Genomic DNA, 27,785 nt, shown 5'->3' with positions numbered 1-27,785 from the left:
AAACAGACAAACACAGTGACTCACACAGCTCACAGGTACACACACCCTCAGGTTGGTACTTACACAAAGCGCCAATGAGCACACACACTAACGGCGCCATGCACAGACACACACAGACACAGATACAGACACAGACACACACTCTCTTAACGCTCACACACAGAAGGACTCCTCGTTCAGATAGTCTGACAGTAAACACGCCCTGGCTGCCCAGTGAGCCATGAGTTTAATCACAGGGGAAATCAATGAGAAAGGACACTCTCCCTCTCTCTCTCTCCCCTGTGCCCTGTGCCCTGTCCCCTGTCCCCCCTCACCTCTCCTACAAACGGCCAGCCCCCTTTCTCCCTCCCCAGAGGGGCTCCTCAACACTACTCAGCACAGAACATGGCCGCCTCCTCACCGCCACGCATCGCTCTCTGTAGTGATGACAGGCGCTGATGTGACCTCACACCTCCAGTATAGCGCCTCACGCCTCTAACGCAGCCCCACTGGGGGGCAGTACTCACACAGCGACTCACACACATTACATTACACTACACTACACTACATTAATGGCATTTGGCAGACGCTCTTATCCAGAGCGACGTACAGTTGATTAGACTAAGCAGGAGACGATCCTCCCCTGGAGCAATGCAGGGTTAAGGGCCTTGCTCAAGGGCCCAACGGCTGTGCGGATCGTATTGTGGCTACACCGGGGATCGAACCACCGACCTTGCCTGTCCCAGTCATGTACCTTAACCACAACGCTACAGGCCGCCCACACAGGCTCCGGGAGCAACAGAGCTACAAGCACACGCAGAGCGTAACACCACTTCAGCCTCGACGCCACACACAAAGAAAGAGACGGCCATGAACGGGAACCTATGGAAATCCACATCCACATTCCAGAACACACCCACCCGCGTTGTATCTGCTCACCGGGCGTATTCTCCAGCCCCCTCAGGGCATTTAGGGGTACATTATGCGGTGAAATTCAATAACTGACCGCCTCTCGACCTCTTTTACCGCTTACATTAACTGCCGCGTGAATGTCCCTCAATTATCCCTTCATTTATTTTTATTCATTTCCATTGAAGTTTATGATAACGTTTTTTTTTTGCTTTTTTTTTGTTCCCTCATAAACTTTGCACCTTAGTTTTACGATAACGACCTTTTACGATGACTGATAATGATCTAGAATGACTCGCAAGCCCACAGCCAAACACACCACTTAGCAATGCTAATGTTAATGTTAAATGTTTGACGTTAAATCGCCTGGCTGACTGTGCCTTGGGGAGACAGCGCGTCTTGAGGGACAGTGCGTACGACACGCGGACACGCCCGCGGAGAGCGATGAATGACTGACGTTTCACGACCCTGAAGAGGACCTGCATTAATCATCAACGCACCGAGGACACGCATACGATCGAGGGCTAGGGCATGTTTCATGAACACCAGGCTGCTTTGTTTTGCTGGGACTTTTTATTAAGAACAAAGGCAGAAGAAGGTGACTAATGTTTAATGGATGAGGCCTACTGACTTTAACCCCACACCTCCCTCTGATGCTTCTAACAGGAAGACGGTCTACTGCACACGCTCACAGAGTCTACTGCACACGCTCACAGGGTCTACTGCACACACTCAGAGTCTACTGCACACGCTCACAGAGTCTACTGCACACGCTCACATGGTCTACTGCACACACACACAGGGTCTACTGCACACGCTCCCAGGGTCTACTGCACACGCTCACAGAGTCTACTGCACACGCTCACATGGTCTACTGCACACGCTCACAGAGTCTACTGCACGTGCTCACAGAGTCTACTGCACACGCCCCCAGAGTCTACTGCACACGCTCACAGAGTCTACTGCACACGCTCACAGGGTCTACTGCACACGCTCCCAGAGTCTACTGCACACACTCACAGGGTCTACTGCACACACTCACAGGGTCTACTGCACACGCACACAGAGTGTACTGCACACGCACACAGAGTCTACTGCACACGCACACAGAGTGTACTGCACACGCTCACAGGGTCTACTGCACACGCTCACAGGGTCTACTGCACACGCCCACAGTCTACTGCACACGCTCACAGGGTCTACTGCACGTGCTCCCAGAGTTCAATCACAGCGCTCCTGCCTCCTGTATCCGGCCCTGTTCAATCACAGCGCTCCTGCCTCCTGTATCCACCAGCACAGACTGCAGCACAGAGCCGGAGCGCTCTCCACTGGCTCCTATGAGAACGCAAAACCGTAACCACGGAAATGGATCGTTAACACTCTAAAGTCAATAACGGAGCTCACGGGAGTGTTCTAATCAACTCTACCGCTGTACTAATGAAAATAAAATCTCATTAAATATGATCTACAATGATATATATATATATATATATATATAGTGATGTTTATTCCAGTGGCCGCCCAGGCTGGGACACCTGAGTGAAAAGCAGAGCAGGTCGCACGCAGCCCCTGGGGATTAAGAGGGCACACGTCTCACATTACACTCATCCATTCTGCAGACATGAGCCGGGTCTTAATCTCTTAATGACAGGCTGCACAGCGGTGTGTATACAGGGGTCCTGTGCATACACAATTAAAGAACAATGATTTAGCCATTATTTATACAGGTTAGGCTCACCTAGCACACCTGCTCATTTACAGCAACATCTTCTTAATCCACCTGTAGCCTGACCTGTATATGTTTGGACTGTGGGAGGAAACCCACACAGACACGGGGAGAACACGCAGACTCCACACAGACACGGGGAGAACACGCATACTCCACACAGACACGGGGAGAACATGCAGACTCCACACAGACACGGGGAGAACATGCAGACTCCACACAGACACGGGGAGAACATGCAGACTCCACACAGACACGGGGAGAACATGCAGACTCCACACAGACACGGGGAGAACACACAGACTCCAGACAGACACGGGGAGAACATGCACACTCCACACAGACACGGGGAGAACCTGCAGACTCCACACAGACACAGGGAGAACATGCACACTCCACACAGACACAGGGAGAACATGCACACTCCACACAGAAAGGCCCAGGCTGGGATTCGAACCCCAGACCTTCCTGCTCTGAAGTGCATGACCGTGCCTCAGTGTTGTGTTCTTTAAGGCACTGTGCTTCAAGAAGCTGGGACTGTTTAAACACACACACGCACACACACATGCACATGCACAGGCACACACACACGCGCGCGCACACACACACACACAGTATTCACTCCGAGTAGTTCTGTCACTCAGCATGTGAATGAGAGCGTGCAGATGCAGCAGTTCTGTACAGGAGGGTAAGCAGAGTTATTAATAAACATCTCGCCTCGGAGGGCATACACAGCTCATCTCGCCTCGGAGGGCATACACAGCTCATCTCGCCTCGGAGGGCATACACAGCTCATCTCGCCTCGGAGGGCATACACAGCTCTCGAAAACCTACAGCTGCATCAAATCACATTCCTCAAATTCAAATCACATTCCTCAAATTGAAATCACAGTCCTCAAATCCCGATACGATGACTATCCGCGTGTGTAGAGCACACAAGGCGATTGTCCTCATACATCTACATATATACAATAAAAAATAATTTGCCATTTAGCTGATGCTATCCAAAGCAACGTACAGTTGATTAGACTAAGCCGGAGACAATCCTCCCCTGGAGCAATGCAGGGTTAAGGGCCACAGCAGGGTTGAACCTTCCAGGTCAGTCATGTTCCTTACCTACTAGACGACAGGCTGCCCCAAGGCCAAGAATTCATTTAATTCACAACCTTCATCCTAATTTATACCTGCTATATCCACTAAATAAAAGGCACCATAACCTTGTCAAACTGAAAAAAATCAAAACTGATGAATAGCAGATTAAATCTAAACAGATGGTGAACGCTGAAGTTGAAGGCTAAGCAAACGCTGACGGTTGTATTATTTTCAACCGCAGAGTGACAGACGCGCGTGAACTCAGAAGGCCATCACGCCGGTTCACATGACGGACGGTCACGTGATCACGGCTTCCCCTGCACAGCGGAGGGTCACTGTATCAACAGCGCTGGAAACCGACTCCATTCTGTCATAGAGTAATCACCTGATTACAGTACAGTACAGTACACACTCATGGCCTTGGCTCTGAGCACGAGACTATGATGTTTCATAACTGGAACAATGAAAGACCACACATCCTCACATAGAAGCACACACCCAAAAAACCCCACGCATCTCACACAGGTGCTAAGATCAGCAGCGAGGAGACGCAGTTCCCAATCTCTCCAGTAGGTGGCGCCATCAGACAGTCTGTGCGCTCCGATCAACGATAACGTTTCTAACACACACCGTGTAATACCGCATGCTGGAAAACTACACATCACTTTTATTTTTATATTATTATTCCATTTCAATTACATTCTATTCTTCGATATGCACTCTATTACCAGTTTAGAAAATAACGCACGTTCCTCTTGCAGGAAGTCGACGCAGGTCCATTTTGGCCAGTTTAAAAACAGCGAGGAGGATCCAGACACACACACACACACACACACAGAGGCGTGAGCTGGACCCAGGCGCCGTTACTGTACTTCCTCTGGGACGGGAAGGAATGGGACAACAGGAGGAGAAGCTCAACGGGGGAGATTACAGCAGGACAGGGGGCATCCGTTCTCTATCGCCACCAAGTGGGGGGGGGGGTAGTCCCCTGCTTAGTCAAATCAACTGTAAGTCACTTTGAATAAAAGTGTCAGCCAAATAACTGTTCATTCATATGCACGCAGACACTCATACACATGCACAAAAGCACAGACAGACAGACAGACAGACAGACAGACAGACAGACACACACACGCGCACACACGCGCGCACACACACACACACACACACACACACACACAGACAGACAGACGCGCGCACACACACACACACACACACACACACACACAGACAGACAGACGCGCGCACACACACACACACACACACACACACACACACACACCCGGCTCTTCTGACGGTTGGGCCGGATCGATGTGATCGAACAGCAGTGCACATTAAACGCTCACGGGCGCGAGACGATCCCGTCCTGAGAGCAGCAGACGGGATACGGTTTCCCTGAGTCTATTTCCAGAACAGGCCACTGCATCACAAACACCCTCCTCCACCAGACCAGCGGTCCTCCCTCCTCCACCAGACCAGCGGTCCACCCTCCTCCACCAGACCAGCGGTCCTCCCTCCTCCACCAGACCAGCGGTCCTCCCTCCCTCCTCCACCAGACCAGCGGTCTACCCTCCTCCCCCAGACCAGCGGTCCTCCCTCCTCCACCAGACCAGCGGTCCTCCCTCCTCCACCAGACCAGCGGTCCTCCCTCCTCCACCAGACCAGCGGTCCTCCCTCCTCCACCAGACCAGCGGCCCTGCCTCCTCCCCCAGACCAGCGGTCCTCCCTCCCTCCTCCACCAGACCAGCGGTCCACCCTCCTCCACCAGACCAGTGGTCCTCCCTCCTCCCCCAGACCAGCGGTCCTCCCTCCTCCACCAGACCAGCGGTCCTCCCTCCTCCCCCAGACCAGCGGTCCTCCCTCCTCCACCAGACCAGCGGTCCTCCCTCCTGGCCAGCTGGTTCCTGCTTTCGCCTGAATATCAGCAAGCAGTTCACACCCAAGAAACCAGGTGAGACAACTGTGTAATTAGCTGCTTTAATTGATTGATTCAGCGCTGAGTAACAACGAAAGCCAGCACACCCTGCGGCTCTCCTGGGCCAGGACCGTTTCTTCACACGAGAGAGAGAGAGAGAGAGAGAGAGAGAGAGAGAGAGAGAGAGAGAGAGAGAGAGAGAGAGAGAGAGAGAGAGAGAGAGAGAGAGAGAGAGAGAGAGAGAGAGAGAGAGAGAGAGAGAGAGAGAGAGAGAGAGAGAGAGAGAGAGAGAGAGAGAGAGAGAGAGAGAGAGAGAGAGAGAGAGAGAGAAAAGAGAGTGAGTGAGAGAAAAAGAGAAAGAGAGACAGAGACAGAGCGAGAGAGGAAAAGAGAGTGAGTGAAAGAGAGAAAAAGAGACAGAGAGACAGAGACAGAGCGAGAGAAGAAAAGAGAGTGAGTAAAAGAGAGAAAAAGAGAAAGAGAAATCCCCCCTGCATCATGACCTTTCAGAAACCTTCATGGCAGGGACTGTTAGTAAAACAGCCATTCTAATAATTCTAAATTCTAAAGAACATTTTTACAAACAGTAGAGGCCAAACGAATCCACGTGCCAGCCGGATCAGCGCCTCGCGGTTATCTCACGCCGCACACTGCCAGCGCTGACCTACAGGAGCGGAGCGGTGACGTCACAGGGGTCAGAGGGCAGGAAACGGGAAGTGGCGCTCCAGCTGACAGCCCTCAGGGAAATCACACGCTCCGAAAACCTTAAAAAAAACAACTCCGCTCTAACCACCGCGACACACACGATCAGCAGCCTGCAGTTTCCCCTTTTAGCAGCGCTTTAAAACGCAGCGCACAGTGGACTCCTCACACACTCACTCTCACACACTCACACACTCTCTCACACTCTCTCACACTCTCTCACAGACACAGACACACTCTCACACACTCTCACACACTCTCACACACTCTCACACACTCTCACACACTCTCACACACTCTCACACACTCTCACACACACTCACACACACTCACACACACTCACACACACTCACACACACTCACACACTCTCACACTCTCTCACACTCTCTCACACTCTCTCACACTCTCTCACACTCTCTCACACTCTCTCACACTCTCTCACACTCTCTCACACACTCTCACACACACACACACACACACATTTAACCTATACTAAATATCATTTTTAATACAATAAATATTAATTTCCATACAAAGAAAATAAAAAACATTTCAGTCCTAAACGCAACGGTGTAAGAGCTGGAGAGATATGAAAAGCTGCCAAGTCATGCCCCCGAACCTGACTGAGCGCGGCGTGACCTCAATCACACGCGGGCACAGGAAATGGACGCGGTCCAAGATCTAGCCGCCGACGCAAATCCACACTAATGACCCGCACACTGCGACAAGGGAACAATTAGTCGGCTAATGAGCCATCTTAATCATGCTGTCGGGACTCTATCGAGTTAAGAAGAGTATGGCAGCCCACAGCCCAGTGCATGACTGGGATCCGGAAGGTCGGTGGTTCAAGCCCCGGTGTAGCCGCAACAAGATCAGTGCAGCTGTTGGGGCCCTTGAGCGAGGCCCTTAACTCCACATTGGGGGTGGGGGGGGGGAATCTAATCAACTGTAAGTCGCTTTGGATAAAAGCGTCGGCTGAATAACAGTAATGTAACGTAACGGAAAGTACGTCCCACTCCCGAAAGGCTGAAACGTGTTCATTACCGTAACAAACCACCGACACGGTGAGCAAATGCATAACCGAATAAATGAGTATTTGCTTGGGCTGATGTCAAACGCTTTCTCTCCGCTGAGCGCAGGGGAGAGAGGTTCCCCCGGCAGCCGTGTGAACACAGAAAACCACGCGCTGCTGACATCTGACCTGCAGTCGCAGAACAAACAGAGACCCGAGGCCCCCGTGACCTTGCTCAGGCGACCGGGAAGAATGCAGGTGAGAGGTCCTGCAGGTTCAGGTGCGATTGGCTCGAATTACCCTTCCTCGACACGCGCTGACCAATCCCAGAGGGGCATCGCCCTTTTCAGCATTTCTGACAGCATTCTTTGGAGGTTAAAGCCGTATCATGTATTTTTCCAGGGTTTCATTTCAGGTCCTGATATCCTGGTTTTAATACCATAAATAACCTCCATTAAGTTTTACATGTCCATGTTTTACATGAGCTTTACCAAGAACAGGCCGTTTTAATGACTGTGTCTTTAAGGCTCATTGATATCAATTAACCTCTGTTCTGATTGGCTGGCTAGCTCCGACAATCTTAACGCCGTCTGTGCCAAGCGCTTGGATTGGTTCCGGCTACAAGGTGGGCCGTTCTGAAGGCGGATATTCGAGTGGCCGTATCGTCGTGACGTCAAAGTTACGCTAATGACCGCTCGTTTAAATTTGTGTTAAATTTGTTTAAACTGTTTCATAATTTGTGTGGATTTCGTCTGAGCATTTTGATACTTTCACACCTTCACCTCCTTTATGATCCAACTAGGAAGTAAAATGTTTTCCACAGTATGGGACAAGAGTAGAAGACGGGATTGGAGCGAGAGAGCTAGTTTTCACCACTTCCCCGACACACAGGGGCTGAGCCAGCCGTAGGTGTGAGAACCCGAAACCCCAGGAACACGGTCACATGGCACAGCTGCCAGGAGGTCAGCCAATCAGCTGGGAGCAGAGAAAGAAAGAAAGAAAGAAAGGAAGGAAGAGACACGGCCCCAGGACAGACGACAGGACTCGGGGCGTGGCGTCACAAGAATGAAGCCACCTCATTTAAGCAAACAGCATTCTGGTGCTTCCTGCAGGAATGCCGCTGGTCCTGGTGCTGCAGAGAGCAGCAGATGGTCCTCCAGGCCACTAGGGCTGCCCCAGGAATCAGGAGCGATTTAAACCCCACACAGCAGGGTCACGTTCAGCCCTGATGAAGCGTAGTGAAATGTTTACTTAACGATGGAGCGTTGAGCATCCCCCGCTGCAAACCGGGGGCGGACTGACGGACAGGAGCTGCTCCTACGGCGTCTGAGAAGGCCATTCTGTACGTTCTTCACGCTTCGTTGAAAGCATAGGTCTACGCCATTATTCATTGGGCCCGGACACACCCTCCAAACGGGAGCGAACACACCTCAAAGCCTGCTGCAAAACGCTGTGCATCGCTGGGAGGAAACGTGCGGTCGAACACAGACACCGCCGCGAAACGTTTCCCCATTGCACGCGCTCCAGGTGAGATACATCTCTGCCCAATCAGGGGAACAGCTGCCAGGACAGGCACTGGAGGCAGAAACACTGGAGGTTTTCAGGCTTGATACGGTGTCAGATACCATTTAGCTTTTAGGCAAACTGAGGAGTAGGTGGTACACTTTAGTGTCGGTTAAATGGCCTGTCATTGCATTGTGATTGCTGACCGTGGGGGTAGGGCATATAAAGCATATAATGACTGCATTTCCTTCAGTCAAGGCGTGAGGAAAACGGTACTTTATGGCACATGTGCTTGGCTATGTGAAAATGCATGCCAGGCCTATGCCAACGCAAAATACTAAACTTACATTTCTGGGGTTGCAGCACCTCAAACCTGTTCCATTCATCAATAATGACACATCAGGGCCACACATTTTTATAAAATAATTACCAGTACTAAGTACAGAATTAACCGGCTCTCATTGGAATTGGCAAAGTGAACAGCAGTGTTTTCCACACTGGTAAACGGCAGCTCTGCTTCAACTATAAAAGTTTGGCCATATTCATTTTTGTTTTCAGTTTCCTGAACAGAGGCTCCTCCTCATTCTACAGTAAACCTGAGTCTCGAGGAGGGTGGCCCTCTGGTCTTTTACAGTGACAATGTGTTATACAGTAACTTCACAAAGAGGCCGTGTGAGTTAATCAACACTACGACTTCACTGATACTTCCAACTGAGAAAATGTTACCAAGTTACTTAGTTACAACAGAATTGGTTAAAATTAACCTAGCAGACACAATACATTTTTACCATCTCTTGTATGTACATGTAGAAAAGGAGCCAACTCAGTAAGTGATTATAATAATACAAAGAGCAGTGTCAAAGTTTTAGCCAACAAAACTTCACAGCCCTGCATAGTTTCACCCACAATTTCCTCAATTTGGGATCTTTAGGGAAAAGGGAAAATGACTCCTGTCACGTCAACGGCGCTGATTGTAGGAATCAATCCGGTGGGGATTGTAGGAATCAATCAGGCGGTGATTGTAGGAATCAATCAGGCGGTGATTGTAGGAATCAATCCGGCACTGATTGTAGGAATCAATCAGGTGCTGATTGTAGGAATCAATCCGGCACTGATTGTAGGAATCAATCTGGTGGGGATTGTAGGAATCAATCTGGTGGGGATTGTAAAATGTAAAAATGTGTGTCAAGATGTCATTATGAATCCCACATACAGTACTACAGAGTTGAGTACTATACCCAAGTCTCTTGCTGATGATGTCACAGGCCTATGGTTGAAAGTACAATTGCTGAACAGGTAATTATGCCATGCAATACACATAAAAATATCCAGGGAAGTTAAACATTTCTAAAACACACAGGCCATAGAACATGTAAATATTAACTTGCATTTACAAGTAAACATGCACACTGCCCTTCAAAAGCTCAGTGACAGTGAAATTAAATCATGAACATGAGGTTAAAACGCAGCGCACAGTAATTTCATTTGAGCCGATAATTAAAGCTGAATGTCTGCATTTTAAGCTCGCATTTCCTCAGGTTTCATTTCAAACCCAGTGGGCTGAGACACAGAGCCAGAACCACAGAAATCCGGTCACTGCCCCCGAACATTCAACAGACAGCGTTCGCCTCTATTCAGACAGCCATAGCGTTTGAAAGTGCAGATAAAGCGAGGTCATATCACAAAGGAGAACAGACGTCCAACCCTCCGGGCAACGGAGACGGGCAGACTGCGAAAGGCAAAGTGATTACAACAATGTACGCAGAGTGAGAAATTCAAATATTTGAGTAAGAGCTGAGCTTCAAGGCGTTAAGGCCCTTCTTCTTTGGCCCGTTACGTCGTCAGGAGTCCCTCAGATATGCCACAGTGATCCCATCATTCCCATCACCCGGCCTGAGTGGAGCAGCTGCTAATGTTTAACACACTCCTCCTTAATCTGCCAAATGTTTAACACACTCCTCCTTAATCTGCCAAATGTTTAACACACTCCTCCTCAATTTGCCGACGAAATGCCAAACTTCATCACTGGAGACACGTTCTCCGCCATTCTCCTTTCTGTCCAGAGATTGCATCATTCCACTGACGTCTGACTGGATATGTGGCCCCTGTTTACAGTGTGTAAACTGGACTGTGGTTGAGGGTCACTGTCCCATCCCTGTGTGGGGCCCCTGTTCTCTGTGTGTAAACTGTACTGTGGTTGAGGGTCACCGTCCCATCCCCATTTTGGGGATTGCTGGGTCCAGCACCGTCCAGCAAGGCCTGATTTGTCAAAACGTTTAGTACATACAAAACCAATAACATGACCAACGATTGGCCGTGGTATTGGTTTCGCCCCAATCTTTGCTCGTGCTGTTATTTCCGCACGCGCTAAAAGGTTTTGTAGATCCAGTCTCAATGAACTGGAATGATTCAACGATTTGGGCGCGCAGCTGAATCTGAGCGGTTCAAGTGGTGTGAACGACGTACGGAACTCGTGACACGAGAGCGAAATGAAAACATTGGCTTCTGGGGAGCGCCTGGTGCCAGCCAGACTTCCTGTTACACGTGTGGCTGGTGGCGGCGCGTAGGGCTGGCTGCAGAAGAGGAAGAACAGGCTCGCTGGCACACAGCGGAAAGAGGCAGAGGAAAGCCTAAGGGCCCGATGGTGGTGCCAGAACACGTCAGTAAACAGCAGAGTCAGGTGTGACAGAACTGCATTAATACCTACAGCACGTATGTAACACGTCTACATTACATTACATTACATAACAAGGCATTTAGCAGACGCTCTCATCCAGAGCGACGTACAACCAAGTGCAGATCTAACGCAGGAGCAAGTGAGAAGAGGACCTGAGAGGACAGCACGGTTCCGAGTCCTAGCGTGACCGTACAGACACAACTGAGGGGTGAAACGGTATTATTTCAGGTTCCATTTTGTCTTCGCGATTTTACATCGGACGCCCCTTGACAAAAAGAGATCGCAATCTCTGCTCGGCTTCTCGTTAAGGCCAAATAAAAATACGAATAAAATATAAACGGAAACAACAATGCACTGCGATGTCATCCCCCTCTATCAGCGCCCCGCTGTGAATTCCGAGCGTCCTGTCGGACGTGTCCACCGGAACAGAACCCTCAGACGGGACGGTCAGTCCTGTTTTTGGCAGGGCTGCGCATCATCTCAGCAGAGGGGAAAAACAGTCTGCCATAACCCACCCCGCCCCCCTCCGAGAACACCCTGTCTGGTTTCTGATCTCGCCGGAGATTTCTGATCTCCGGTCGGGATCCCAGAGGAGATGAAGAAAGCTCTCCTCGTGTTTCACCGGCTCCTTCACCCCGTAGCTCTGGTCTCCAGGATAACACGCTGCATTTACCACATCCGCGTGAATACGCCACTCCACTCGGGTCCAAATGACAGGGACAAATCACCACTAATTATCACAAGCAGCAAAAGTGTTGACACATGAGGAAATCGAGTAGAACAGTTCAGGGTTTAGCAGCTACGAGATTTAGGGCACTGAATTGACAGCCCAGAGTCACCATGTTTTGAGTTTACATCCTGGAGGGCGGCCTGTAGCGTAGTGGTTAAGGTAAATGACTGGGACCCGCAAGGTCGGTGGTTCTAATTCCGGTGTAGCCACAATAAGATCCGCACAGCCGTTGGGGCCCTTGAGCAAGGCCCTTAACCCCCGCATTGCTCCAGGGGAGGATTGACTCCTGCTTAGTCTAATCAACTGTACGTCGCTCTGGATAAGAGCGTCTGCCAAATGCCAATAATGTAATGTAATGTAGATGGTTTTATTACACATGTAATTTTGTGTATACGCTGGCTATTCTGAAGGTGAAGCGGCACCCGCAGTGATATAAAGCAGACAGTATAAATCCCGTTAGTGCATACACCACGCCTCAGTGATATAAAGCACACGGTATAAATCCCGTTAGTGCATACACCACGCCTCAGAGATATAAAGCAGACGGTATAAATCCTGTTAGTGCATAGACCACGCAAAGACACCAGCACACAAACGTGCTGCAGGCACAGTAGCGGGTATGCAGGCTGTTTATGTTTGAGGTGGAAATGTAACTCCCCGGTCACACCTGCTGCACACACGGCAGGCTGTGACCCCAAATGTGTTTATCTATCAAAACAGGGCACCCAATACAGGGCAGGCCCAATAAAAACGTGTTCCTCTTTTAGATTAGACTAGGCTTCCTCCCAGGGGTCATGCTCAAGGGCCCAACAGCTGCGTGGATCTTAACGTGGCTACGCAAGGGCTTGAACCACCGACCTTCTGGGTCCCAGTCGTGTACCATAGCCACTAGCCCACAGGCTGCCCAATAGATATCTTGGTGTGCTGTACATTTAAAATAATATTTACATGGACTTTGAATCGTGCATCAAGCCATTCCTCCCCTGGGGGATGGTGTGAAACTGACATGTAAAAAAGACGGCTTCTCGAGCTTGTGACACTTTCCTGGAGTTCATCAACCTTTACTCTCCGGACACCTCCAGGAACGTCAGGCCACCCCCGTTACTCAGTGGCCTCCTGGGTGTTTATCTCCTCTCCACCCACCACCCCACCATCATCATCATCATCACCACCACCATCATCATCATCATCATCATCACCATCACCACCACCATCATCATCACCATCATCATCACCACCATCATCATCACCAGCACCACCATCATCATCACCATTAAAGATGGCACTAAAAGGAAAGGGCACCCACATGAGAAAGGCCCACTCCCTCCCACACACACTACTAAACAGTCTCACCTCAGTTCCCCGTATAGGTACCGAATTCTGTCATCCCGAATGTCTGTTTTACCGCACCCTATAACAGGGGTAAATGCTCTCTTCACCCAAACGCACTCCAGCCTCTAAACCAGCTTGTGACGGCTCACTCAGGAAGTCAGAGAGCAAAACTCACTGAACAAATGAATGGCTTTCTGTCAAGTGATGAGATTTGTCTTCACCGAAGACAAATGGCCGCTCTCAATCATATTTCAGAAAGACACAACATTGTCACACTGGATTATGTCTGAGAAATCTCAATTAGTGCCAGTTAGCTTACTAGCCACAATCAAAGTGCCACAGACAGTGCCTTATTCCTTGGTTTGAAACTGTTGCCGAACAAGCAATGCCTTTATCATGCAAGACTGCCCTCCTCTGAAAAAGTTATTGGTCAGCAGGTAGGCAAGTTAGCAAGCCATCTACAGGTAATCAAGAGCTCCATGCCATACATACCAGAAACGCTAGGAACGACCGTTATCCCATAGGGTATGTTGTCAAAATAAGAGTTGGAAATCTACCATGCTGGTGCGATATTCTAGCCCCTGGACCCCAGTAAAATAATAACAATGAAACTAAAAAAAAATAAAAAACAGTATTAACGGCCATGCAGGCTTCCTGTGCAAACCCGTGAGACCCTTAACGGGTCAGCACTCCCACACGACCTGGCACAGCTCCTCAACGAGCCCACAGCACCTCAACAAGCCCACGGCACCTCAACGAGCCCACAGCACCTCAACGAGCCCACAGCACCACAACGAGCCCACGGCACCTCAACGAGCCCACAAACCACAAACCACGAGGTTACATCTAAAGAGTACTGTAAGAGTGACAATCACCTTAACACAGGGGACTCAATCGCCTTAACACGGGGGACTCAATCGCCTTAACACGGGGGACTCAATCGCCTTAACACAGGGGTCTCAAACGCCTTAACACAGGGGTCTCAAACGCCTTAACACAGGGGACTCAATCGCCTTAACACAGGGGACTCAATCGCCTTAACACAGGGGACTCAAACGCCAGTCCTGGAGGTGCTCAGTCCCTGCTGGTGTTTGTGACCTACTTTCAATTAGCAGATGTGCAGACTCATCAGCCATTTGGCCCAAATAAACCTTTATTTGACGAGGAAGTCACATTGAGATTAAAACCTCTTTTACAAATGAGACCTAGCCAAGCCAGGGTCAAACAGCAGCATAAAATTACAGAATCACGAGACCATTACAATACAGTACTATCCATAAGTATGTAGGGAAATACAATTCCAAGTGCGTTACAATACACACAGTATGACAGAACATAACGCACGGTGGTGAAATGGACACGTCAGTGCTACTTAACACAATTGCAGCCAAGCGTGAGAACATCCATTTTGCTTCATTTAAAATCGTTTAACGAAATAAGAGAACCGAGTGTGAGCAGGACCAAGGCCCACTGTGGGACACGAAGAGGTTAAGAACAGCAACACACCAACAAACAGCAGCCACAGGCGATCTCCAGGATTTCAGTCCCAGTTTCCCCGCATAAACAGCTTTACAACGCGAGAGTTACTCAAACTGGACAAAAACTGAAAAACAGCTTCATATCCCACTTTTTTACTGAAAATCGGTAAAAAATAAATAAATAAAAAAGGGCTCCAAATAGAATCAAGTGCAAAACAGGAGCTTTTATGACTTCGCCTCTGACAGAGGCCAGTTTTCCCGGAGAGAGGAGGATCTCAGTGTCAGAAATCAATGCGGGGAAACCGAGCCTGAGTGACTAAATGAGGGGGGGGTGGGGGGGCGGCCATCTTTGTTGCGGAAAAGTACCGATGGTCAGAAAAGGCGCATTGTTGTCACTCGGGAGGGAACGGGAACGTCAGCGACACGCCTGAGGGAGACCTCGCTCGAGCGCATCTGTGAGAGCCAGAGATAAGACCCAGTACAGGGTGGGACTGCGTATCACTTCATCACCAACACCCCCAGCCCTGCACACACACACACACACACACACACACACATCACCAACACCCCCAGCCCTGTACACACACACACACACACACACACATCACCAACACCCCCAGCCCTGTACACACACACACACACACACACACACACAAATCACCAACTCCCCCAGCCCTGCACACACACACACACACACACACACACACACACACATCACCAACACCCCCAGCCCTGTACACACACACACACACACACACACACACACACACACACACATCACCAACACCCCCAGCCCTGCACACACACACACACACACACATCACCAACACCCCCAGCCCTGCACACACACACACACACACACACACACACATCACCAACACCCCCAGCCCTGCACACACACACACACACACACACACACACACACACACACACACAAATCACCAACTCCCCCAGCCCTGTACACAAACTCACATACATATCACTTTATCTCCAATTCCCCCAGCCATGTACACAAACTCTCACTCAAACTCTGTTTATTTATCTGACCTACAGTTGATTAGGGGACAATCCCCCTGGATGAATGTGGGGTTAAGGGCCCAACAGTTGTGCGGATCTTATCATGTCAACCCAGGGGTTTGAAACCCAAACCTTCCAGGTCCCAGTCGTGGACCGTAGCCACTAGCCCACAGGCTGCCCTATAGATATCTTGGTGTGCTGTACTATTTAAAATAATATTTACATGGACTTTGAATGGTGCATCAGGCCATTCCTCCCCTGGGGGATGGTGTGAAACCGACATGTAAAAAATGACGGCTTGTCGAGCTTGTGACACTTTCCTGGAGTTCCTCAACCTTTACTCTCCGGACACTCACAGGATGGTCACACGAGCCCAGGCACTCCGGCCGCCGCAGAGCCGGGGGAAGGCTCAGATTCCCCGTGCGTTCAGGCAGGCCACACAGGTGTGTGACCGACAGTGCCTTTACTTTGCATACTGTAAAAAAAAAAACTAAATGACCAAAGGAAAAAAAGAAAAGAGAAAAAAAAGCTTGCTGCAAGCCTTCTTACGCAATCGTTTTTTCCTCTGGAGTGACTGGACAACGATGAGGACTTTCCACTGGCACTCTAACACTCAACTACAACTTTATGTGACCTACTCTGAAAACCTCCATACTGCCTGCCTCCCTCCCCGGTCCCCAACTCTCAGAACGGATCACCCCGGAACACAGCAGAGTGGGCTACGGCCGCTCTTTCTCCAGTGTGGAGAGGGAAGCATGAATCACACACACGCATACACACACGCATACACACACACATACACACACATACACACGCGCACACACCCATACACACATATATACACGCACACGCACACACATACATACATACGCACACGCGCGCACACACACACACACACACACACACACACACACACACACATATACATATACATATACACACACACGCACGCACACACAGCTCAGACAAACAGGACTCTGTCAGGGAGCTTACATAACTGAACAGACGGCACGAAGAGGAAGTTTCAGCCCGAGAGGTGAGCCCTGAGAGGTGCCGCATTCAACAGACCGCACCACAGCGCATACAAGACAACACACACACGACATCACACACGACAACACACACACACGACAACACACACACGACATCACACACGACAACACACACACACATACACACACGACAACACACACAAGACATCACACACACGACAACACACACACGACAACACACACAAGACAACACACAAGACAACACACAAGACAACACACAAGACAACACACAGCCACAGAACAGGGCTCCACTGCGAGACACACAGTCATGCGGAGCGAAACTTTCCACTTCTCTCGCAGACCACAGCCGGCGTGCGACACCGCGGAGTTCACAGCCTCTCAGACACACGCCAAGAGAGCAGAGCCTCGTCCCCTCCTTCACTTCACTCAACTCCGCAACGTCAAATAACTCTCGACGACACAAGAAAAGCCCGCCGAGAGAGAGGAGAAACAGAGGAGGGAAAAGCTAGAGAGAAAGAGAGAAAGGAAGATTGTTATGAGGAAGAGCCAGGCTTCATTCAGAGAATTTCTGGACAGGCTGTTGCTCAAAGAAAGAGTCACATCCTGGAAGAACAAGGGCTTGTTTTGTTTCGCACCCCAGCACTGAAAGGGCCAAGCAGTCACACGGCGTTGAGAAGCCAATCGGACGCTCTTTTGTCAAACGTGCAAAACGACACCAGAAAAAAACTAGACCGGCTTATCAGGGAGTTCTCAGACACAGCCGAGAGAGAGAGAGAGAGAGTGTGTGTGTGTGTGTGTGTGTGTGTGTGACTTCTCCGAGAGGCCTCCTGGCGTGTCGGAGCGTGTCGTCAGGGGCGGTGCGGAGGGCGGCGGAATGTTCCGGAGCCTTCCTCACCTGCGTGTCCGGGCGAGGGGTCCAGCTGGTCCTCGTCCTCCTCGCGCAGGGTGTTGTCCTCCTGGAGCGACTTCCTGCCGTCCTCCACCGGGACCACCGTGAAGCTGGTGGGCATTTTCACGCCACGTGCGTGTGCGCGCGCGCCCTGTGTGCGTGTCCGTGCGAGCGTCTCTCTTTAACGCTGCTCTCCGCTCCCTCCCCGCGCGCTCGACTGGCTCCTCCGCGGTTCGAAGTTCTCCGTTTCAACTCGATCGCTTAGATACCCAGACCATGTGACCCGCCCTCTCTCCAAATAAGGAGCGCGGCACAACCCCTCCCCCTGGGCAGGACCTCCCCGACTCACTCCAGGCAGATCACACACACACAGGGGGAGGGAGGGAGGGAGGGGGGAGGGGGGAGGAGAGAGAGAGAGAGAGAGAGAGAGAGAGAGAGAGAGACACAGGTGCTGAGAGGGAGAGGGAGAGTGCGCTTCCTGATAGAACAGCTCGATACCACAGAGGAAGAACCCTTTGTGAAACACTTCCAGCTGAGGAACTCATGAGCAACTCTCACTCGCGCACTCACACATACAAACACAGAAACACACACACCACACGCATTTTTCACATTGAAAAAAAACACAGACAGAGCCACAGACACATAGACTTTGATGCACCTTTATTGAATCATCTTTGTCAGTTAATTAATTTGCATACAAAATTTAATAAAAAATAAAAAAACCAAACAAACCAGTATCAACCACGAAACACAAAACTTCAAAACAAGAGAAAAAACCTCATCACACACACACACACACACACACACACACACACACACACACACACACACACACACACACACACAGATTACATTACATTATTGGTATTAGGCAGACGCTCTTATCCAGAGCGATGTATAGTAGATTAGACTAAGCAGGAGACAATCCTCCCCTGGAGCAATGCAGGGTTAAGGGCCTTGCTCAAGGGCCCAACGGCTGCGCGGATCTTATTGCGGCTACACCGGGATTCAAACCACCAACCCTTTACCTTAACATTTTTACATTTTTACATTTTGGTCATTTGGCAGACGCTTTTAATCCAAAGCAATTTACAAGTGCACCTTAACCACTACGCTACAGGCACACTACACACAACCTCACTCTCACACTCTCACACACTCTCACACACTCTCACACACTCTCACACACACTCACACACACTCTCACACACTCTCACACACTCTCACACACTCTCACACACTCTCACACACTCTCTCACACTCTCTCACACTCTCTCACACTCTCTCACACTCTCTCACACTCTCTCACACTCTCTCACACTCTCACACACTCTCACACACTCTCACACTCTCACACTCTCACACTCTCACACTCTCACACTCTCACACTCTCACACTCTCACACTCTCACACTCTCACACTCACACACTCACACACTCACACACTCACACACTCACACACTCACACACACTCACACTCTCACACACACTTGAAAGGGAGGTTTTATTACCCAGGTAAAAACAGCAGCACTTCCTGGTTCCAGTTGACATCCTCTATTTCAAAGAGTCTAGGGGCCGGGGGAAAAGGGTTCAACTTTCAGCTTTTGTTTCCCCGTTTGGGCGTATCCTTAATTATACGATCAATGTCAGACGTTTCAGACGCCCCCTGGACCGCGCCTGCCCCCCCCCCCCCGCCCCCCCGGGGAACAACAGGAACAAATAATCATTCAGACCCCTACTGTAAGCATGGCTGACGAGGCCTATCTATTAGTCATGAGACGCAACGCACAAATAACGCATGCATTTATTCTGCAGCGCTTCGACGAGCCCCTTCCGATACCCAGAGCGCCTTCAGGTGATAAGCCACCATTAATCAGACCACTCACTGGGCGGATGATGACAATCTCCAAACGGAGAACAGAGCCTAAGGAAATTCAGGGGACATTCTGCCCTCAACAGCAATCAGGGGCCCGAAGGTATGTGGGCCAGTGAGACGTCAATCTAAACGCGACTAATCCGGTTAAATAAAGGTCAAATGAACGGAATTGATAGAAATGAAAACGCTTCCCTAACGGTTTTCAAACACAGATCGTTGTATCCATCTACTCCGATTATAGTAGTTTCAACATGTTATTTTCAACTTGCAATCATTTAGTCATTTCTATTTCTCCTATGTATTGGTGGTTCTTTGTTTTGTGTTGAACTTTTTGAACTTCATTTTATGTATCATTTCCTTCTATTTAGTCTTAAAGTAATGTCTCACTTCGTATGCTTAAATTAAAATCATGTATAGATACTTTTTTAGGCGGGCATAAGCCTCCTGGCGTTTCCGAACCTCTCCTGCACAGTCACTAAATATGTGTTCTGTATAACTGTCCTGAATTGCACATTTGTGCAAAAGATTAAATACACAAAAAATAATCATAAAATGTGTTACTTATATTTCAAAGCCCAATATGCACAAAGTTTTGTCGTTTAAAAAACGTTCCTTCCAAATTAGCATGGTGGACGTGGTGGATGGGGAAGGAACACTGTCTTTTGAGAAATTTCAAGAACATGCACTATACACGCAGGAAACAATGATCGCTCCATCAGCTTACGGCTGTCATACTAATATTAACTGGGTTTCAGCTCTGCAAATCACAAGTGGATGAAGGAAGGAAAAACATTTTATAAGGCAGACAGAATAAAACTACATGAGGCAAACATTTTGTATTTTCTCTACAACCAGGTAAAAATGTGAATGGTTTCACCTAAGTTGAACTCCTTGGCGACAGTATTAATCTTATTCCACCAGTAAAACAAACAGACCTACATCAGAGGGAACACTAAAAGATGAAACGGTTACGAGATGAATCGTGGGCCCGTACTAAACGCACAATAGGTCGTTTCAGACTTCCCGGGCAACTTGGGCAGCAGGTGCTGAGGAAGGATCCCTGGAGACTTTAGCCGGGAGACGGACTGACTCCATCCTCTCCGTCCATATCAGATCAGAGCGCAAAACAAACAGAATACACCCATCTTTACCAGCCCTAAAACAGGCCCCACAGACAGGGCTATCACACTGTCATACTATGATCGTGGGCCCTTAAAGGTACAATAGGTCATTTCAGACTTCTAACGGTCAAGAGAGGAATTGCCGCAACAAACACCCTCAAACCACAACAGTGTTTAACCCTCCCCCTTCTCTGTGAACGTGCTGACGTTGAAACGCCATTGGCTGTGGCAATTAGAACCAATTATCAACCAATGAGCTTGAATTATTGTACAGCTATATAATGTTTTGGCTGAATTTAAGGACTATAAACACAGGCGGAGGGTGAATCAACGTGTCAGTGAGCCTGTTTCAATGATAGGAAGGGATTCACAATGGTCCTGTAACACTGTTTTAACACAAAAACCTTACCTGTTGTACCTTTAAGGCAGGAACAGAAAGGCGGCCATGGGACTGGCCATGATGGGAGAGAGAAGGCAGAAGAGAAAACGACAGATCCGGAGGAAGACAGCGACCCAAATGTCATCTGTTCCTCTGTCACAGCAACACGGAATGCGTGTGTTCGGCTCAAGCAGCCAAACACAACAACAAACAACAACAGGAAGTGATGAAGAGCGCTTTGGAGGTGGCCAGCGTGGGATAAATCCCCCCCGTTGTCTGAAGGGTGAGGCGTGTCTCTCAGTGGAGCAGGCTGGGCGGTGTGCTCCAGATCAAACCGCCCTCACAAAGCAGCCTTTCTGTGGCCCCACACAGCTCAGAGCGCCAGGCTGTGTGACCGCACGCGAGACCACGTCTACAGACCGCACGCGACAACCTGTCTACAGACCGCCCCCGAGACCGCGTCTACAGACCGCACACGACAACCTGTCTACAGACCGCACGCGACAACGTCTCTACAGACCGCACGCGACAACGTCTCTACAGACCGCACGCGACAACGTCTCTACAGACCGCACGCAACAGCCTGTCTACAGACCGCCCCCGACAACCTGTCTACAGACCGCACGCGAGACCACGTCTACAGACCGCACGCGAGACCACGTCTACAGACCGCACGCAAGACCACGTCTACAGACCGCCCCCGAGACCGCGTCCACAGACCGCACGCGACAACCTGTCTACAGACCGCCCCCGAGACCGTGTCTACAGACCGCCCCCGAGACCACGTCTACAGACCGCCCCCGACAACCTGTCTACAGACCGCCCCCGACAACCTGTCTACAGACCGCCCCCGACAACCTGTCTACAGACCGCCCCCGACAACCTGTCTACAGACCGCTGGCAACAGCCTGTCTACAGACCGCACGCGAGACCACGTCTACTGACCGCACGCGAGACCACGTCTACTGACCGCACGCGACCTGTCTAGAGACCGCCCCCGAGACCGCGTCTACAGACTGCACACGAGACCTGACCGCACGCAACGTCTCTACAGACCGCACGCGAGACAGCGTCTACAGACCGCATGCAACAACGTCTCTACAGACCTCCCCCGAGACCGCGTCTACAGACTGCACGTAACAACCCGTCTACAGACCACACGTAACAACCTGTCTACAGACCGCCACCGACAACCTGTCTACAGACCGCACGCAACAACGTCTCTACAGACCGCACGCGAGACAGCGTCTACAGACCACACGCGAGACAGCGTCTACAGACCGCACGCAACAACGTCTCTACAGACCTCCCCCGAGACCGCGTCTACAGACTGCCCCCGAGACCACGTCTACAGACTGCACACAATAACGTGTCTACAGACTGCCCCCGAGACTGTATCTACAGACCACACACGAGACCGTGTCTACCGACCACATGCGAGACCGTGGAGCTCCACTCCAGTACAGCCAGAGCTGAAGGAAGCAACACAACACAACACCACAAAAAACCACGTAACACAACATAACGTGACACACTTCCATTTGTGCCCTCTCGTTCTGCTGACCGAACTCACCCCGAAGAATCGGCTGTAGTTCACTTTATTAACCCCTTGAAAGCATTTAAACCCCTGATTCAATTCAAGTCTTATGATGATGTTCGGTGGTGGGGGGGGCACTTTCGTTCAGCAGCGCTGGGTCCCCTCTGATTCAGGCCACAGCTGTGTTGACTGAGCGACAGTCTAAAGCGGGACTCCATAAAGCGCCGCCAAGATCATCACCAGCTGAACACTTCACCGCAGTGCAGTAAATAAATAAAAGTGTGTCTGAGGAACGCATGAAGCAGACGGCCAGCTGTTAATCAGCAGCTGGGCCTATAAACGCACCGCACAACACATCCATAAAGGTTTTATTTATTTTTCCAGTCGAGCGGAAAAAAATAGAACCAAAAACTGGGCTAAGCTATCTTCCCGCTGCTAAGAGGCTTAGGCCCGTTAAGCAATAATGTCCTGAAAGATTTTAACACATTCCTCATGTTAGCCAAGTACACTTATGAGGATTTACTCTCTCTAAGGGTTCCTGCAAACACGGGATTGACATGTGGCCCTTGAACATTTTCAGATTGGGCCTAAACATCAATTTATCCAGAAATAAGTACCCTGCCTGGCGTAGTGGAGCCAATGAAATGATCCCAAAAGTGTAAGCCTCGCCCATCAGCTCCTCCTTGCAGGCTCACAGGCACCAGGCAGGACCAACAGAGCGCAGAAAAGTATCTGAATCCAAAACAAATACAATTTGAATCCAGAACCGTTTGCGATGATCAGTACTTTTCAGTTGTCTGGGAAAAGACTGTATGTATAATTAGATAGAAAACAGCAATAAAAACCTGATTGTACACGCGGGGGGGGGTTTGGGGTTATACGTGTGGTGTATACTGCCAACAGGAGCAGGATGGGGAGCCTTCACCTACAGCAGGGGTGTCCAATCTTATCCAGAAAGGGCCGGTGTGTGTGCAGGTTGTTGTTTTAGCACAGGACTAAGACGGATGATTCTACTCATCAAGGTCTTGATTAAAGACCGCGATTAGTTCATCAGTATAATCAGGTGTGTTACTGCTGGGTTAAAACAAAAACCTGCACCCACGTCGGCCCTTTTAGGATAAGAGTGGACACCCCTCACCTACAGTGTGCAAGTACTCTGGGCGTGAACTCATGGGCAGGCACTTACCAGCCAATAGGACTGCCCAGGGCATGTGGCTTTCGGGTCTGAGTGTTCCCCACTACCTCCTGGCAGAATTATCTTACCTCCTCCACGCCGGCTGTCTGCCTGACATCTAAACAATAAGCCCCGTGAGAGGAAATCACTTTGTTCCCCAAACACAGAAAGTGGTAATATCACAGCGGAACGCAAAGTTAGAAAATGAACAACGAAAGGATGTTTGCCTGAATCCTCAGAAGTCGACAATGTTTCTGTGAGCCAAACGCACATCCGCTGAATCCAGATCGATTGCGCTGCACAATGCCAGGTTATCCATTTGGCGGCTACAGCCCCGTCTCAGCATCACCCAGAGCCATCAATGGCAAAGATGCTAAAGTATAAGGTACGCTAATGTTGTCTCAGGGAGAGAGGGAGAGAGAGGGAGAGAGAGAGAGAGAGAGAGGGAGAGGGAGAAAGAGAAGGGGAAAGAGAGGGGGGAAAGAGAGATGAATAAAGACAGAGACAAAGAGAGAGGGAGGGAAAGAGAGGGAGAAAGAGAGAAGGAGAGGGAGAGAAAAAAAAAGGTGAAAGACAACGAGAGCAGGAGAGAGTGAGACAGATAAGGAGATAACGACAGTGAAAGAGAAAGATAGAGAAAGATCAGGAAGGACAGAGAGAGTGGGAGACAGAAAGGGAGAGAAAGAGAGCAAAAGAGAAGGATAAAGATCAGGAAGGACAGAGAGAGTGAGAGACATTTGATGCTCCTTTAACAGCTTGAAATTATATTGTTCTTTGGTACCAAATATCCCTAAACTACAGACCGGTACTGTTTAGAAAGAGAGGGAGAAAGAGAGAGGGGGAAGGGGGGGGGGGCACACACACACACACACACACACACACACACACACACACACACACACCAGAATGTGCTCAGGTTCTGAATAACAACATCGCTATTGTGATGTCTGGCAGATTCAACATGAATAGTCATCTCCAGTTAGATTAATTTTTAAAACGGAGCATATTCCCATCAAAACAACATTGCCTATAGTTCATGTTAATCACTCACCGTGAATTTCAAACATGGAACCCGGTGGCAGAAAATGGGCGTGGTCACGTTTAATGTCAGTTTAATATTTACGCACAGCACTCAAGGGGTGGGGAACGTACACGATAATAAACGCACCCTCATTAGCATCAACATAAAGACGTCAGATTGACGGATTAGCGAGTTTCCACATGTAACCCAGTCTCTTCGGCGTCAAAATCAGTGCCGCTAATAACGCCAGGTTACAGCAGAGATGTCAAACAAAATCAGACCAGGTGTGAACACGGAGGGCTTCAGCAGGGGAGGGAGAACTGACGGCGGGATTCGCGTGTTTTTGGGAAGACGACGAGACCGAGAGGCCCGGGTCTTGGGAGCAGCCAAACCCACAGTGCCTGAAGGGTTAAGAAACATAATCGGACTCATTGGTCTGATAAAAAGGGCAGGAATTTTCCATCATTCCTGATTAGATATAAATACGACAGCACAGAAAGCGTTCGGGCTTATCCTGAAGTGACCCCGCGACCGAAGGTCCAGTAGGAGAACGCCAGTAAACCAACACGATATGTGCAGAAAATATGCAGACTTTATAGGCTTTATACAAATAAAGGGCTACATTTTACTATGAAAATCATTCACTGCCGTAGCTAGGGCGTAGGACAACTGGTCTCACTTCTCACTAAGTCAGATAAACCAACAGAAACATCCGGAGCGAAAACCTGCTCGACAATAAATTGTCTATTGTGCAAGTGCCACTACAACTTAAAGCAGAGACGCGTTTTTTCTGCTCTATTTTGCAAGTAGCACTACAATTTAGGTCCGTGTTTTAACACGTTTTTAATCGCTCTACGTCTAGGCCCATTTTAAATCCACTTCTTAAGTTTAAATGTATGTCTCCAGTCGACAAGCATATGTCCCCCGGCTATTTGTCGCAATCACATTCCGTGTCCGCACTAGTTCCCCTTATCAGCAGCCTCTCTCGTCAACGGCCAGGGCAAACGGAGACGGGCTAGCTGCCAGGACCGCGACCCTACTTTGATTTAAATCAGCTTTTCGGGGCGAAGCGAAACACGTGACGAGAAGCGAATGAGTAATACGTTCTATTTCGCAGACGTTTGTATCCAAAACGACGTACACGTCAAGGTCATAGAACGAACAAACAACCGAACAGGTTAGATACGGCACAATTTACGTCTTACTGGTTGCGAGGCCATTAACTTAAGTCCAGTACACAAGGTAGATGGGCCAAGTCGAGTCTGTATTAAATACCAAGACATCTACAACTTCAGGAACTACAGAACCCAGACGAATACAAATTCAAAAGGTACGTTAAGCACATTAAACTGCGATAACTGCCAACCCGCTGAGGAGGAGACAGTCAACGGATTCCCGCTGCAGGAGTTTTCAAATCGTCTGCGGTTGCATTCATAATGCCATCCCCTGGAAATGGCAAATGCCCAAAGTTGCACAACAGTTAAAACCAGCGATTAGCCTATAGCCCTCATGTTTACACACAAATAAATGTCAATTATTTTTTATAAACTTTTGATGAACGTTGAAGATAATATGAAATAAATTATGCCTGCTTCCGAATGGATGTTTTATTAGTTTGTAGAGACGGTATCACCAGAACACTCATGAGTTACTCGAGCAGTAATGCCATTACATAACACAGAATGGTGCTTTTAACTGTCAACAACAGGATACGCCATTTCACTTTGTAACGAAGTGCTGCCACCTACTGGCTACTGGGGGGAATGGCATAATGTACTGTAATAGTTTCCATTCTATGCATTTAGCTGATGCTCTTATCCAAGGTGACAACTTACATTCCTTACACGCAACCCATTCATGGAGCAGGATATTTTGACAGACGCCAATCAAGTGAAATATATTGTTTGGGAGCCCCACCCCACCTGCAACTATTAGGCAACACTCCTGCCCAACTTAAAGGCATTTCATTCCTTACAAATTCTTTTTTCCTGAATAAAAAAAAATAGTTTCCTTTAGACCTTGTTTTAGAGAATGAGAAGCTAAGGAAAACTGTTCACTACAGAATTTTCCATCCAGGCTTAAGTTATTAGCATGTTTTGGGCATGTATTGGGCATAGTGTACATCACACGGGCAGGTAGACACGGACACACCGATACATAAATAATGTGTTCAATTTACAGTGCTGTATGGTACTTGCATGTTCTGCAGCTCCAAATCAGCTCCATTTGAAAATAATATCAGGCACTTTGGCCTTTGAACAAAGCTAATTTTGCTAAACATTACATTTTAGTGTAACATGTTAGTGTAATGGGCGGCACGGATGGCGCAGTGGGTAGCACTGGCGCCTCACAGCAAGGAGATCCTGGGTTCGAATCCCCGTCGGCCGGGGCCTCTCTGTGCGGAGTTTGCATGTTCTCCCCGTGTCTGCGTGGGTTTCCTCCGGGTACTCCGGTTTCCTCCCACAGTCCAAAGACATGCATGTTAGGCTGATTGGAGAGTCTAAATTGCCCGTAGGTATGAGTGTGTGAGTGAATGGTGTGTGTGCCCTGAGATAGACTGGCGACCTGTCCAGGGTGTATTCCTGCCTTTCGCCCAATGTATGCTGGGATAGGCTCCAGCCCCCCTGCGACCCTGATCAGGATAAGCGGGTTCAGATAATGGATGGATGGATGGATGGATGTTAGTGTAATAACGCAAGA

At 49.4% G+C, this 27,785-nt stretch overlaps 1 protein-coding gene across 3 annotated transcripts in view; it reads right to left on the bottom strand.

Annotated features, from left to right (window-relative positions):
- LOC133137169 (solute carrier family 12 member 7-like) overlaps positions 1-27,785 on the bottom strand; it is a 62,454-nt gene that overhangs the window by 33,618 nt on the left and 1,051 nt on the right. Inside the window, exon 1 of one of the 3 annotated variants that reach the window (XM_061255256.1) lies at positions 17,982-18,213. The exons of the other annotated variants lie outside the window; for them this stretch is intronic. Within the exon in view, the coding sequence (XP_061111240.1) occupies positions 17,982-18,096 (115 nt within the window). The 5' untranslated portion in view covers positions 18,097-18,213. Of the gene's footprint in view, positions 1-17,981; positions 18,214-27,785 lie in introns of those variants that run through there. 3 annotated transcript variants of the gene reach the window in all.

This window comes from Conger conger, chromosome 9 (genome assembly GCF_963514075.1).
Source record: "Conger conger chromosome 9, fConCon1.1, whole genome shotgun sequence".
Classification (NCBI taxonomy): Eukaryota; Metazoa; Chordata; class Actinopteri; order Anguilliformes; family Congridae; genus Conger; species Conger conger.
Note: the sequence above shows the minus strand (reverse complement) of the source record. Positions and strands in the feature narration are given on the sequence as shown.